The sequence below is a fragment of the Protomyctophum parallelum genome (genome assembly GCF_964188405.1).
Source record: "Protomyctophum parallelum genome assembly, chromosome: 11".
NCBI classification, from domain to species: Eukaryota; Metazoa; Chordata; class Actinopteri; order Myctophiformes; family Myctophidae; genus Protomyctophum; species Protomyctophum parallelum.
Window position 1 is genome coordinate 38,378,085 of NC_139707.1, and position 17,500 is coordinate 38,395,584.

Consider the following 17,500-nt stretch of genomic DNA (forward strand, 5'->3'; position numbering starts at 1 on the left):
GTTTATCTTTTTAATTAAATAGCAGTGACTGCATTTGGCACAGAAAGACAAAAGCATCCTACAACTATAAAAGGTGGCATGCCCTAATAATAATAGCATTGTATGCCATTTAATTTCTACCTACAGACATGAAAGAGTGGCAGGAATGTCATTCCCAGTTGTACATTATATCTACGGTCTTCCTCCCTCTCTCATTCATTGTCTACCTCTCTCCATCTTTCTCTCTGCTTTATCTCTCATTTGTACTAAAGTGTAAAAAGTGTAAAGTTTGCGTAAAGTGTGAGTTAAGCCGGCTCGGACTGAGTTGAATGTGCATGGACATATAGGTCAATATTTCTATTAAAACAAAAATATTTTTGATTTTTTTTTCACAATAAACATTCCACATGAATGTCTTTTTGACAGCTTCTATATAATCACTATTTAAAACTATTTTGATTCGCGAGTGTCCACCTCCGACACTCGAGATAAAATGGCGCAGATATCATAATGTCTACAGGAAATGTTGGTTTGCACTGGTGAACTTGTCTGTAATTGGCTAGTTCCGGTACATTACATAATGACGCGCGCACACACACAAAGTCACGCACACACGCGCACACGCACACACACACACACACACACACACACACACACACACACACACACACACACACACACACACACACACACACACACACACCACACACACACACACGGGGGTGAATGGATGATCTGGAGGACATACAGTATATATCTCATGTGTTTTAAAGGTCAATGGTCATATTTTGGTTCTTAATTCATGGTTCTTAATGGATTGGTTCTCAATTCTCAACACAAATGACTATCACAAATAAATAGAGCCACACAGTATGACATCCTACTACACTAACACTAGGTTACTATTGACGTAAAACATTTTTGGAGGACCAAAATGGCCGTAAGCGAAACCAGTGTGCTATTGGTTGAAGCGAGGTTGTGAGTCTTCACTCAGTATAGAAAGCATACCCTGCATCAATTTCATCATTTACAAAAACGCACATCATGCTGTGATTTGAAACTAGCGACCGAAAAGATAAAGTTTTTTATGAAAAGGTTTACTAAGGTAATAAAACCAAGTGTAAAATTGCATCAAATCCGCATTGATGGAATTAAAATAATTGCGTAGCCGGAGGAGTTGGTATCAGCTCCAGCTGCTGGGCTGTTAATGAGAACGTTTTTATTACTTCCGCAATGGCTTTATTTCCAAGAACGAAAGCTTTGCCGCCTGGTTTCAGTTCATTGTTGATGGTTACCATCGCCCACAAAAACAGCAATACCCTTTTCTGTCTGTTTCTCTGTGCCTCCTACAATTCCCATGATGCATTTCACAGGTAAACAGTGGCCTTGTGTGACCAGCATTACATCAACCTGACTCATATTTTTGAAAGTCAAGGTCATTGTGACGTTAACTAAAAAAACAGCAAACAAGGAATTGCGTGTTTAACACGCAATTCCTTGTTTGCTGTTTTTTTATGAACTAATAGTTAATAGTATATTAATGTTATGTGTGACTGACCGTGGGCCTGGGCAGCAGAGCTGTGTGAGTAACCCAGGGTTAGGGTTAGTGTCACAGTCACAGACTTTGCCTGTCTAGCGCTCCCCAGTCAGTCCTTTTCCAGTCATTGTTTGGTGTCACTTCTTGTTCAGTTCAGTGTTTGTGACGTTTCCCCAGTTCTTTTGTAATAAACCACCCAATCTTGGATTTTGAACTCTGTCTGCTTGCTGTCCTGCATTTGGGTCCTCACCACACCACCGGAACGTGACAGTTAGTTAATAGTATATATGTACACTGACCGTGGGCCTGGGCAGCAGAGCTGTGCGAGTAACCCAGGGCCAGGAGCGCCGTCTCCACCAACTGGGAGAACAGGATGTCTTTCCTGACCAGGACAAACTCGGCGTGCTCGTCTCGTCCCTCCACCTCCGCCTGGTGCTGGACACCTCCGTCTCCGGACTGCTCCACCACGCAGAACACTGGGATCATCAGACCTAGTGGAGAGAGAGAGAGATTAAAGTTAACCCATTTTTACATGAGATCTGATTCTAAAAATGTCTTCTACATCCTGACAGTTTTCTGAAAAAGCTATGTTTCTATGTCAGTCGTCAGTCATTTAAAAAATATAGCAGACCTACAAGCTTGTAGCGCGCCACTCGGTGGCGTGCTATGAGCTTGTAGATCTGCTATTTTTCAATAGCTAAAGCATAACATAATGCTAACACCATAAATGGATTAAAGAGGAACAAGGGAGATAAGGAGCAGAATACTTTTAACCCCTAGCTTACACAACATCTGGTTTGTGTGATTATCACGGATCAAGTTTATATTACCGTTAATAATAATAATAATAATACTGATGAGTTCCAGTTATTCTTCTACAGTTATTTTGGAAGACAGTATAAGACAACACAAAGGCTCGCCCAGTGAGTCAATAATGAGAATAGCATGGAAGTTCTCAGTAGAACATCCAATGTATTTGTATTTAGATATAATGTTCCCTCTTAATGTTCCCTCTTTGAGCTTAAGTGAACATAAATGCATGTCATAACAGATAATTATGCTTGTTCAAAGCGGACAGTAAAACAATGATATGAACCATTATTCCCAGCAGAGTGCTGATACAGAAGATGAATTATAACATGCATATAAATAATAAAAGATCTGTCAGATGGCCCAAATGATCAAATGTTACGATAATGTTACGTTGAAAGGAAGGTACAAGGTCTTTATCTATAGAACCAAATGAGACATGATAGGGTATGTCAGTTACACGTCAGTTAACTGGTTCATTTTCAGGAAAATATATGCAAATCGAAAACCGTGTGGATTTTCAGCCAGGAATTACTCAACGTTATACAGTAGGTGTTGGAACCCTCCTGCCACAAGCAAAATGTGGACAAAAAGCCTTGTCCTCTTTGGAAGACAACATGCAGTAGCTGTAGGCTATAATTTTAGGACAATTCATATATTACGTTGGGATTATTTAATCAATCTCAGAGAAATGTTTGCAGATTGAGAATGATAATTTGTCAGATAAAAGCCAATTTATGGACTCTCCCAAATTGAGACTTTGCAACACTGATAAGTGAACTTGGTGCTCGCACAATGGACACATGATGTCACAGCACTGACATCATAGAATAGATCACCGTTTCCCAAACAGTGGGTCGGGACCCATCTTTGGGTTGCAGAACAACTTTTATGGGTTGCACGCAAAAATCAGAAATAAAGAAAATATATTTTTTCAAAGTATATATTTTTAAATACATTAAAAATCTAATAATTTCCATAAATGGAAATGTATCGGTTCAATAAATGGAAATGTATTTCACCTGCACATTAACCCGGGCGATGCTGTGGGTAACCTGGCTATTAATAAATAGATAAATAAATATAGTTTATATACAGCTTAAAGCTTAAAGATTTAAGCTGGAAATGCATGAAATAATAGCTTGGTTTGTTGAGGATCTGAAGGGCATAATGACATAACACACCTTATATTTTTAAAGGGAGATATATACAGTAGTCTGATTATAAGTTTTATACAGAATTTCACACGCAGCCATGATGGCAGCTCTCCTGAAATCGTGCCCCAGCATCCCTGCTCCTTTGGCAGCATAATGCTGAAACCATTCCCTCCTCTCCAATATCAGGCTTTTTTCCTAAAAGGTTTTTGGTTTTTGGCCACCTGTCGACTGGCAATTAATTAACTCCCTCAAAAGAATTGATGGACTGAGAGCATTAGGCACCGTCCCAGCACTTCTAATACAGAGCACAGCAATGTGCAGGACCACATGCATGGACACACGCACACGCACACGCACACACACACACACACACACACACACACGGTTCATTACACGTATATAAAATAATACAATACAAATACTCACTCATACCTCTTTATCCAAAACACACCATCACGGTACATGGAAACATATATAAACACACGTGCGCGCACACACACACACACACACACACACACACGACACACACGACACACACACATTCTATACACGAGGTGGTGCAACACCCCCCCCCCCCCCTCCTCCTCCTCCCCATGCGTCCCCTTGTTTTAATCAGTCAATTCCTATATTTCTATTTCCTTCACATTAATCAGCCTGCTCCCAGTCCTCATGGCTCTCATGGAGTGAATTACACACTGGAGCGCTGTGCCAATTCAAGTAAGTGAATTTCCCCCAACAGGGAAATATAACTGTCAACACAGAATGGCTCCCTCCAACGAGCACCCCCCCCTTCTTATCTTTACTCCACTCTCTCTCTCTCTCTCTCTCTCTCTGCCTTATCTGCTGGCTCCTCTCTCGCCCCCCCCTGCCTGAATCTGGCTCGATCTGATGTTGCTATGCCTCAAACCTCTAATCCCCTTTCTATGTATGTGGATGAAGGGATGAGAATATTAGCGTAAGAAGCTGTTGTGCGTGGTGCGTGCGTGCGTGTGTGGCCCCCCTCCCCATGGCAGCAGTGTGGTTTGGAGGAGACACGTTGTGTTTCCTCTCTTCAAAGACAACCCGTCATTATTACAGGCCAACCATCCACCCCATCCGCTCCACGCAGGAAACTCCTCCTCTCTCTGCCACCCCCCCCCCCCCCCCCCCCCCCCCAAGTCACAGAACTTTGTTCACATGATGGTATATATGTTTCTTGTTTCTACCATTTCGTCACTGTCGGGGCAGAAATATATCATATCTTCGCATTTCAACTTTTTATTTGATTTTTTTTTTTTTTGACGGGGAGCTATAGCCGCTCCTATGTCCAGCTTTGAGGGTCTGTGTGAACACAAACATTGAATGCCATTGACAATGAATGGCCAGCAAAAATCACACTCATGTGAAGTGACGGGCGGCGGGCGCCCACTGTATTTATATTGGCATCTTATGTCGTCATTTAGTGACAACATGAATTAACACTTTGACCGCGGCCTGGTGGCCACAATTGGTAATAGCTTGCACGGGGCCGGAATTGGGGAGATTATACAGTCAAGTGCTAATGTTTTCCCCACTCAGAGGAGGCTCACAGACCTCCATTGTAAGAAAAGACTAATGTTAGTGTAGCATTGCGTGGAAGCGGGGATTGAACCCGGGCCTCCCACACGCCAGACCAACGTGCAACCTGTCGTACCCAATAGGGCTGAGCCCGACTGGCAGGGCTGTTGCGGGCTGGGTCTTGGCTGGGGGCTACATTAGCATTAGCTCACGCTATCTATCTTTCTCGAGAAACGTTTATATTTCGATCGTGATGCAATGAACAATCAGATCCGAACCTCAGATGTCTGATCAGCACAACGGACAGCGACGTAGTTTTCGAGTAAGGAGCCATATAACATCGTAATTATAACAGTAGTCTAGGCACGTTCCGTGCGTACAGGGGAGAGCAAGGCGTTGCCCTGCAACTGGCTCAGGGCAAAAGTTGTTTTTTAGCGGTGCCGTTTCAGATCCATATAAAGCGATATAAAACGTATTACGTATACCTGTATACGTCAGTCACAGACAACAGATGGCTATTAAAACATGTGTGTATATATATATATACGTCAATATGTATTAAACAAACATTAAAGTCCATATACTTGGCTGGCAAATGATTTACGTCATAACTGCTCTAAACAAAGTAACATGATGAAATAGAGCCCTATAAGTGCTTGAAACAAATATTAAAGTCTGTAGACTTGACTGGCTCTAAAGTGCTCTCTAAAGTGCTCTCATCAAACATTGTAATATTCTGAAAGTCCATAGACTTGGCTGGCAAACGATTTATGTCATTAGTGCTCTATAAACAAATGTAGAAATCACACCTGTGTGAAGTGAGGGGCGCTCTTATCATCAGCTGGGCATAGGAACAAATATCCCATAGACTTGGCTGCCGAAATCTTTAATGCCCCACTCTATATTGCAGGATGCCATATTACACAGTACAGTCTGAAGTGATGATTTAACTATGAAAGTGTGGATCTGTGGGGGTCACCCATTCATTCATGTTCTCATTCCACCATCGCTAATACGAAATGTGTGATATTCTTGACAACACACTGCAGTTAACACAAACAGACAGTTACAGGCAGATATAGATAGCTCTTTCTCTCCCTCTCTCTCCCTCATTCTCTCTCGTTCTCTCTCTCTCTCTCTCTCTCACCCTCACTCTTTCTCATTCACAATCTTATGAATGCAGGGATCGATAGCCTAGAGTGAGCTGTATAAATCATGTTTATATGGCAGTAGCTCCTTTATTTTGTAAGTCCAATGTTATAGATTACACTGACACAGTACAGTATAAACTAATATAAAATACAACTCTGGGCCTTAAGCTCCACTATAGTCCGCCATACAACACAGCATTGGGAATGGATCTATCCAAACGCAATGGCAGGTTTCAAATATGTCCTGTGTGTATTATAGGGACTGAAATTTGGTCTTGAAATGCTTGGTGAAATGGACGTGGCTAATGTGTGTGCCTGTGTGTTGAAATTGCACAAGTCTGAGATTTCTATGCAAAAATATGAGTCCAATTTATTCATCTGTCCAATTTAGAAAACAATTGTTATCTGATGTTTTTTTTTTGGTGAAATAAATATGTTTAGCCCTCAGTCATGCTCTGTCATTCAGGGCCCTAAAAACATTTAAAGTGGAATGAATGAATGAATGAATGAATGAATGAATGAATTAATTAATTAATTAATTAATTGATTAATTAATTAATGAAAGAACCAATGTATGTACAACTTGCAACTTTTTAAACTTATATGTTGTATATATATATGCTCACCTCCCAGGGGTCTCCGAGGGAGCCCGTTGTGGCGCAGGCGTGCGTGCTCCGTGGGACTCCCGTTGAGCTCCAGGCGGCCTTTCTTCCCCGGGGGAGGGAGGCTGGCGAGGTCGGGGCTGCTGCCACCCCTCCTCTCGGGACTGTCCTGCATGATGGGGGACTCCGCGCCATGCTCCATCCCCCTCCACACACCTGGGGGAACTCCAGCCAGAGGGAATGGGTCTGGATGGACAATGGACAGAGAGAGGGGGAGAAGAAAAGAGATAAACAGACAGACAAGGTTGCAGGACAATGTAAACCAAAGACGCACGCTAGGGCCGACACAAATATACATGTCACTTGGTTGTACCGTTTTCAATTGTAGAATCACCAAAAGGTACGTACACTCGTACGGGCCTCTCAGAAGCAGCAGGAGTTGGACGTGGACTGATAGCTCTCACGTGAAGATACAACAGGAGGGTGATGTCATGACACCCAATCAGCCACGAAGCCACACAGAGATGACAGACAGACAAACGTTGACGACAGCGGAGTGGATTGAGCTACGTTAAAACCCAGAGAGTTAGAAACAAGGGCTTATCAACAGAGAGAGAGAGAGAGGGAGAGAGGGAGAGAGAGAGAGAGGCGTTCTGCATCAGTGTTTGTGGAGAATGTAAACTGGCCAATGTGGGTAAGAGGGGGTTGTGCGGTGCCGTGGCTTACGTGTGTATAGTTTAGTGTGGGTGGTGAGTATGCGTATATAACTATACATCAGTGTGCTTGTAATCTGGGCACGTGCATCGCGTGCACGCACCTTGTTTTCTCCGTGCACGTGCACGTGAGAGCACGGACCTCAAGTGTCCCCTGATAAGAGAGCGTCAGCCAAACGTCTAATATGGGTAATGCCCATTAGAAAAACCTGCCAGGCCAGACAGGGGACAACTGCCAAGTACCAAAGAGCATCCAGCTCGCCCAGGCCAAATGGACTGCTTGTATTTACATACGAGTCCCCGGACACCACCTGCCAGCATGTGTGACCCCACACCACGGAGAGAGAGAGAGAGAGAGAGAGAGAGAGGGGGGGGGGGGGGGGGGCTGGGGTAATAAAAGACAGACAGACAGACAGACAGACAGACAGACAGACAGACAGACAGACAGACAGACAGACAGACAGACAGACAGACAGACAGACAGACAGACAGACAGACAGACAGACAGACAGACAGACAGACAGACAGACAGACAGACAGACAGACAGACAGACAGACAGACAGACAGACAGACAGACAGACAGACAGACAGACAGACAGACAGACAGACAGACAGACAGACAGACAGACAGACAGACAGACAGACAGACAGACAGACAGACAGACAGACAGACAGACAGACAGACAGACAGACAGGGGCTGGGGTAATAAATAAAAGAAAAAAGAAAAAAAAGGAAAATGGCGAGGCAAAGCAAGAGTGAGAGAGAGAGAGAGAGAGAGAGAGAGAGAAGGGATTTTGTATTAGAGTATGGAAATGGGGTTAGCGACCAGATTTTGAGTGGAAAAACAACAGAGGGGTCAGTGTACTGAGTGACACTGGCCTGCAATTCAACAAAACAAATGAGGGGCGAATCCATGGTTAATGTTTGAGTGTGGCATATTCACATAGTGCTTGATTAGTACCCCGCATTAGTACTCCCACAACACCCTGCCTCTTTCATAGTTTTTGCAGCTCTTTCCCCACAAAGATGACGCGGTCCGTCTCACTGTCTCTTCATTTCTCTTTCCTCCTCTCTGTATCTCTTGCTCCGTCTCTCTGCATTTACATCCTTTATGTTCGTTATTTCTCCCCCCTCCCTCTCTCTCTCTCTCTCTCTCTCTCTCTCTCTCTCTCTCTCTCTCTCTCTCTCTCCCCCCCCCCATCATCTCTTTTCTCTACTAATGCTGAAAAAACACCCACTACCACAATCCACGACCACAAAATAAAAAAGGAAAACCTCTTCCAATCTGAGAAGAATTAAGAACTTGGGAGACCTCTCAAAATGAAAAATAAATTAAAAACATTAGCCTTGGGATTAATTTAAAAGGTGTTGGAACGAACGAAGGGACCAGAAAAACGCAAGTGGCAAAGTTGAATAAGACCAGCACGGAAAGAAGAAGAAGAAGAAGGGAAAAAATGAAAAGCTAGCTGATAGAATGAAGCTGAGGAAAGCGTGCTTGGGTGTGAGCTAAGTCAGTGGTAGCTATAATTCAAATTGTGACTTCAACAATGCTAACAGCAATGGCGAAGAACAAAGGAATATAATGAGACATTGAATTAATTGCTGGCTGCTTGTGACAATAAAATGCAGACAATGTTCAACAGGCAGCTCTTGAAGCCCTCTTCAGTATGATGTAAACTTCAAGAAACATCTGCTCCCCCACCCCCCCCCCCCCCCCCCCTCCCCTCCACCCCAATAGCAATCTGGCCAACTTCATTTCACAGAAGGAGTGGCATGTGAAGACAAGATGAGTATGGGGTTCTGGTTCAACTTTACACACTGACACTAGCAAGGTGCATGACAACAAGGGAAACTGGAACACTGGATGAAAGAAATTCCTGTAACACTCGCAGTATTGTGAACAACTTGCATTGTAAAAGCCAATGCCTCCCCCTATTCACAGTATTGCAAGTGTGGAATTTTTTCACGAACAGAAGAAGTCGAGTGAGGGGCCACCAGAAAGGTAACGACATGAATACCATTTGATTTGCCTGAATAAAAGGTAAGTGATATTGTTTGGTTAAAGGTTAAAGTGCGGGCCCAGACGGTTATAGCTCAACCGTCTGCATGGGCACCTATAGGCTGCTAGCCAGCCTGACAGCGTGCCGCAGGTTCGACTCCCGAAACCGTGTGTCTTCCCCCCCCCCCCCAGTATTCTGACCAGTAATGGTTGCTGGTGTTTGCTCAGTGACAGAGGGAGGGGGTCTCCCTGTCTCTTCAGCTCTTTGATAAACAGAAAATACATTTTCAGGTACATAGGTGATGAAATATCTGCCAATCAATTTGGCCCAAAGAGTATTTTTTATAGTGTTTGTTTCTGCTCATTTCTTTGTATCATCACTTCCAATTTCACTTGTTTAATTTGTATCCTGTCTGGAGTTCTCTATATCCTGATTGGATAAAATGAGTAAAAGACCTGGAGAGACATGGACATTACCGTTACTGAATAGTGCTATCAGAATATAGAGCTATTTAACACTTATTTTAACCGAAGAAAAATCACGTATCCTACATTTAATATGAGAGAATAAATGTCTCCTCCCCAGCACGTCCTAACCTGAATCGTGCTATCACGAGTGACGATCCCTATCAAGACTCACCGACATCTCACCATCGTACGACACACACACACACACACACACACACACACACACACACACACACACACACACACACACACACACACACACACACACACACACACACACACACACACACACACACACACACACACACACACACACACACACACACACACACACACACACACACACACACACACACACACACACACACACACACACAATCAGCATCTCACCAAGGACAGGCAGGCGCATACACACACATACACACAAATGTAGCTCAGCATCTCTCAATCTTGCTACACATCCTGTGTGCCACTTGCAATTTTTTGGAGGGCATTGATGCAAGAGATAAATTATTGTTGTTGTCCTGTTATGCATTTTTCTCCTATATCCTGTGTAGCGTCGACAGCCTCGTCCAAACCGCTATTAACTTTAGAGCTATTATTGGCTCAACTGAGTGATACAAACACGAACAAAAATACAAAAATGTAATTAATTGCAAGTGGAGGTGATTGAATCGACTCTTGTTAGAAGTAACAGACTAATTATTTTTAAACAATATTTTGCTTTATTATGATATGAAAGTCGCAAATAGCATTTGCATCTTCAAAGTAAAGTCTTTAAGTATGTGAATATAACCTAATTTATATAGTACTGGATTCATTGGCCCTTCAAGTTCAGTCAAAACCGACAGAAAGGTTAAATTTCATAATTTCATAAAGTGGCAGTAAGATTATTGTATTATTTGTATGCATTAAATCATTCTCTCCGGTGATGAACTGCTGATTTCAGGATCTCATCTCCAAATCCTCTTCTTCAGCAAAGAAGTGTTGCATTTTGGAGTTGAAAATAATATTGAATTTGAGAATGTAAGTGTGCATTAAATATGAATGTGTGATCCAGACAGAAGCAGCATGCAGTGCATGAAGAAGAGCATTGTCTCTCAGTGTTGTCTCCAGACTCCAGAACAAGGGTGTCCTGGCCTCTCTTTGTCCGTTCGCCTGTCTGTAATCTCTCAAGAACGGTTTCCCAGGTCCCCAGGTCCCACTATACTGAATCTGTCGGCAGGGACATTCAGAACGTGTATACTATACGTTGTTGTTAGTGGGAATGAAAACATAGGCGCCCCACCAGAAGAGGAGGGCCTAAGGCAGAGCAAAACGGGCAACATCCTGCTATCCACATTCTGTTTGGCGCCGTCCCCAGAGGCACATTCAAAGGTAAACAGGGCACTGTTTATTCCTTCGTTTTTTGGCTGAAGGGTTCCCAGATTGGTCTGTCAGCTACAAAGGCCTGATCTGGGTCCAGCCTTGTCTAAGCTCACATATCCATAGTATCCAACAAATAACTCACAGACCACTGACTGATTTATTTATTTATTGGTTTTCTTTCTTTCTTTCTTTCTTTCTTTCTTTCTTTCCTTCTTTCTTTCTCTGTGGTGTAAACGCGTTAAAAGAGGTTCCGATCCACTATGTATTCTCTAATAGACAGGGTGTGGGCCTATATACGTCCAGGTGTCACCATTGTTTTGCACATAAATCTCCATGGTCACACACACACACACTGATAAATGCTAATCCATTTTATACAATTATTATGGGTGTGTTGGGCGATAACTTGTGCCCTAAAGACACACTTTAGGCAAGTGTAGGCAAAGGACATGATAGCTTTCTTATGACCATACATAATTTATCAATGGCTCTGATGTTATGCATTTAGCAATGCAGATAATGCAGTGTTTAATTACTTGGTTGGGTGTCTTTGTACATCCTACATAGCAGCCCATGTCCATCTGCAGTACTTCTTGATAAGGCTGAAGATAGTAGAGCCAGTTAATAGAGACACGATAAGAACAGTTACCAATTTAATGTCTTTTTTGATAACGCCAAGGGTCGGGCCATATTTCTCAACATGCTTCTCTGAAGCAACTGCCATCAGTGAAATACTAAAATACCGTGCTAAGACTGCAACGTTTTGTCTTCATCCTTGATAGTTTCTATATTTGATATTATAATGGTATTAGGATTACACCAACATCCAGACATCTTGGCCCAGACCAAGAGCATGCTTATAGACTTGCGAGGAGTATCTCTTCTGACCCCTTACATGTTTTAAATGATGAATATCAACTGTTGCCCTCCATGAGGTGGTTTAGAGTCCCTAGATTTAAGAAAAACAGACTAAAGAACTCGTTTGTACACCAGTCTGTCTTGCTTCTAAACCAAAATCGTTAAACCAGTGGCTATGTTCTTGTTCCTGATTGTTTCTGTGATTTTTGTCCTGTAATGTCTACCATTTTGTAATGTATGTCTTGTCTGTTGATTGAACGGTGATGTCATGGACGCAAAACAAATTTCAGTGCAAGCTGACAATAAAGTTGTAACGTCGTACATCCAGATTTAAGGATATACTGCTATCACATCCTATATTATTACATATTCCAAATCCCTTATTTCTGCTGTGGCTATAAAGGTCACAGAAAAACACTAATATATGGGCCCTTCAGTTTTTCTAAGCTAACATTTACTTTGATAGTACGATATCATCAAGATTTAAAGATAAGCTACTATCATATTCCACATCATTACACCTTCTAGACATAACAAATACGTAGCAGGGGCCAAATACAAGATTGCAGAGGAAAATGCAGACACACCCAGAAAAATAGAAGCGCACAAACACAACAGCAAACACACCTATAAACAATATGTCGAGCTCAAAGACGTAAACACACACAAACAGAGGCTAACATGTAATTCAAAGCCAGTCTAAACTCTACAAATCAGACAGCTGACAAACACTGATTGGTACTCCCATCCGTTTCAAAGACATATATGGTATAATGACTGCTGTAAAGAGTGCAAAGTAAGGGCTACGACAGAGGGATTGGAACTTCACTATGAACACTGTTTTCCCAATTTCCATTTTTCTTATTCCCTGTCACCAGAAGATTCTGTTTTCTCTCCTTTTCCTCCTTATCGGCTCACTCTCATTCACTCTGTCTCACTTTTATTCTGTTTTGTTTAATCTGTTCCGTTTCTACCCGCTTTTCCAACGGGAATCTGGGGGTTAGAAACATTTCTTCATGCACTGAAGTTGCATCCAACTTTCAGATTGATTATGCGTTAGACACATCACTTAACAACACGTCCTTATTTATTTTTACATTTATTCAGCCAGGATAGTCACCATTGAGATGAAAGTCCACTTTTTTAAGGGAGTCCTGGCCCACGACAGGCAGCAGCATAATTAAAAACACAGTTACAAACAGAAAACATAACTCTGTGTGTCAAGAGCTCACTCTGTCAGCGCTGTAAAATCGACACCAGCCTACGTAAAACGACATGTTTCGATGAGATTTACGTAGGCTGGCAATGATTTTCCAGCACATGAGAACGGCAAGCTCTTGACGCAAAGAAAACGTTGGGAAGTGTTGTGTGTGCAGATTTTCATGAAACCTCCTCACAATAGAATCATGGGATTCACAAAATTGACATTAAGGTGTAATGTATATACTGTATATAATGTATGTAATGTATATATATACCTGTAGGCTGACAAATAAAAAGATTCATGGAGCAATGTTATTGCTGTAACGAGCAACGCAGAGGAAACCTGTGTACCGTATTAGTCCGTCCTGACCCGTCCCCCCATCCACACACACTCCACGCAGTCAACAGTCCACACACTGTATTAACACAGGCATGTTTGAAATAGGACACATTGAGAATGTTAGTAGTGAGGATGCAGGAAACAGTAATACATTCAACAACTTGTTTGACTTGTGCATCGCAAAAATAACTGTATACGCATTATAAACTAATACTATATATTATATGAACTTTCCCAAAAATCTATAAACTATAAAAACAATCAAATATACAATACGATAAACCAGAGGAGAGGACTAAAACAATAAATGTTACCCACCACCTCCCAGAAAAGGTAGGAAATAGGGATAAAACTTACATATATTATGTTGTCTGCACTGTTGCTTCTCAGGCTACCTCAGCATAAACTTTACCGTTGCGATATGACACTAATACATGGTTGTGCTCTTAAGCATGCAAACCAGGCCCAGAGAGAGAGAGAGAGAGAGAGAGATAGTGAGAGAGAGAAAGACACACACACACACACACACACAGAGAGAGAGAGAGGGCCTGTGAGGTCATTATTAACGCTGATAGTGAGAATGAGGCGTCGCAATAGGAAAATGTCCACAGACAGATAGGCTGTATGGTCTACCAACTGAGGATCCACTTTTATAGCAGGGCTATCGTGGTATTGACTGATCTGTAACATTCAGATAAAAACAAGCAGGGAGAGTGGGGTATTAAAAGCCCTGCTGTCTGACACACACACACACACACACACACACACACACACACACACACCATGCAGGGCTGTCAGCACTCTGGCTCCTGGAGTTGTTATCAAACTCCCAAAATTCACCAGAACACATGGAACTTATAAATCTATATGTTAAATAGTTTCTGGGGGTCTGGGCAGTGCATGCAATCATACAGAGATGTTCACTTAAATAATTAATTATTAAAGATGGGTCTCACGTTTCTTCACGTTTCTTGTAGGCCTATACGTTTTGCGTTTTAATGGCTGAAACTGTACCCATTCCAATGCTAGTAAAGCAAGCCTGATAAAAGTATCAAAATTCACCAGAACACAGGAAATGTCTCTGTTAAAACGTTTGTGAGGGATGACCCCCAGACCCCCGCTTTTGGGGAGACCCCCCCAAAAAATCTCCTGGATTCTCACAGTCCTCACACACACACACACACACACACACACACACACACACAGCCTCACATGAAGCACAGGCGTGCATCTTGGGATGTAGGCCGCATTGGTCAAAGTTAAGTGCCGAATCATCATCTTAATCACAAAAAATGAACTTGAACACAGCACATGTTGGCACTCCATATAGGTATAGAGACCATTCGGCTATAGCCTAACATCTACAGTATAGTCACATCAATGTCATCAAAGCTGACAGGACGTTCATTAGCCTATCTTTTGCACATCGACAATCCACACATAAATTCAAGAGGAGGCCTCACTCCATAATTTATGGTTTCACAGAATTAAAGGGGTCTGAAAACAAAATGGAGGGCAAAATTAAACTTTTTTTTTTTTTTTTTATGTGACTGTTTATGAGTAAAATGATTGCTCCGAAGGAAGATTACATTATTGTGGAATGCATTGTTTATGGCCATCAGATGTGTTACTGGGAGAGCGCTGTGATGTGGTGAGAGCTGGAGTGAGGGGGCGAGAGACCTTTATGGCAAGCACGCTAATATTGCGCAAATGTTGTGCTCCACACAGAGTGCGCCCATGGCACCACCAGCCACTCGCACAGTAAAACCCTGAAGGGGATCTTATTTTTTATTGTTGACAATCACATTCTAGGTTTTTTTTTTTTTTTTTCAAATTAAATGATGCTGAGTGCTGACAGTGTACACATATAGAACCAAATCGGCCCTTGACGGGTCCATCATTTTGTATAGGCCTTACACACTCTCAGTTAAAGGGAGGAAAATCACTGCCGTGAGGGGGCGAGACGGAGCTCCTTCTGGTGAACATGTTTAGCGCACTCGTAAACATCTCATTTGATAATACAGGGTAAAGAGTTAACAGCACAGGGTTTATGGCCTCACCCCTCGTCGTCGGCGAGGGGATGGGTGCGCTCGCGCGCGCGCGCACTCACATACACTTACGCACACGCGCGCACAGACACACTGACTGCACGCACAGTCGCACACAGACAGACGAACACGCATTCATATACACTCCGCCGCACCAACCACAGCAGGCGCGCTACACAGCTTCTCTGCTGTGACACTTCCATGGACCACACACTGACTCACACGATGCAGTCACACACACGAGAGACAAATAAGGCCTTGGGACAAACACGCGCGCATGCACGCATGCTTAAGTTACAAATGTGCAACAAAGACACACACACACACACACACACACACACACACACACACACACACACACACACGCGCGCGTAAATAAGCAGAGCCCTCCTTAAAAAAACGAAGCCATGCAGTCCCAAAATAGTGCTAGAAGCGCACTATTTTGGAGAGATTTAAAGATTAGTAGCCACATAGTTTTGTGCTATGTGCTCTATGAACATGGCCGCTACGTAAAAAAAAATAACTTTACTGCGACTGCCCTTACATTCCACATCTATACCACACACACACACACACACACACACACACACATACACACACACACACGCCAAACCCATCCACCACAACGTGCGCCATCCTCGCCAGAAAAAGGAATAACTGTGAGTGAGGAGAGAAAAAAAGACGTCGAAGCGACCGTACAAAGAACACGGTGGAGAAACAGAAACAGGTCTCGTGTCCACTATACTATACTTAAACATTTAGTCTTCCAATAGACGCAGGCGTTTCAATATGTGAGTCCACCAACGACATGAATTGCAAGCCGCAGATGTGTGAGTGATGATAGATTTAGCTATATCTTTAATGGGGAGAGCGTGGGGAAGGATGGCTCCCATGCCAGATAGAGAAGAAGGAGTATCATTAGTGAGCCTTCTTTCTCCCCACAGACCTTCCCCACTATCTAATCTTCACTTTAATAGCACAGACACACCCTTGATATGTGTGAACCGATAACTGGGTTCACACAGGAAAGGGATGAAGAAGAGACCAGAAAGGACCAGAACAAAAAACCGACAGGCATTGGAAAATTGGACATGGTCTGGATGTATGGAAATGGATACTGCATGCAGGGGGGATAATGACACTCTTTTGGACACGTTAAGGGGGCAGTTCAGTTGATATGTTCCTCATTTTCAAAATGGATGGCTTGGATTTTAGCAATGTGTATAAGGGAAATAATAAGCCTAAATAAATTCAAGTAAATTTAGCTTCAGAATTGCGTTGTATAACAATGAACAACATCATTAGACTATATCAGCTGCAATTGGCCCATCCAGTCAGTCTACAAAGTTACGGTGCAGAGTATAGGCCTAGACCGCCCTCAATAAAGTCACCTATATATAACATGAAAGTTCAACTATGGTAGCCTAATAGGCATGCGTCTTGTGCATTCATGGCAGAACAGTCACCATGCAGTGACACTGCACATTAATGCTAAAGCTCGATCGGTGAAACCAAAGTAAACGGGAGAAAGCGATATAGGGGACATCATGGTGAAAACGTATGGCTTCCCTTCCCCTCTGTTTTGATACGCACTTTAAAAAGCGTCACAGGTCAAACCCTTCAAATCCCAAAGTGCGCGCGGCTGTGCTGCAACTCTCAACATCTAAGCAATGTTTATAAGTTTAAACAGAGAGATCTGGCGTTAATGAAAAAGCTTCACTCGTCACAT

General features: G+C 42.8%; 1 protein-coding gene across 3 annotated transcripts in view; it reads right to left on the reverse strand.

The window, feature by feature from the left end:
• Positions 1-17,500, reverse strand: part of satb2 (SATB homeobox 2) — a 66,266-nt gene that overhangs the window by 45,936 nt on the left and 2,830 nt on the right. For all 3 annotated transcript variants that reach the window (XR_014569988.1, XM_083777136.1, XM_083777135.1), the window contains exons 2-3: positions 6,797-7,018; positions 1,816-2,007 (exon numbers count right to left, since the gene is read on the reverse strand). Coding sequence is in view for 2 of the 3 variants with exons in the window: in XM_083777136.1 (XP_083633262.1) it covers positions 1,816-2,007; positions 6,797-6,974 (370 nt within the window). In the remaining variant the exon portion in view is untranslated. The remainder of the gene's footprint in view (positions 1-1,815; positions 2,008-6,796; positions 7,019-17,500) is intronic.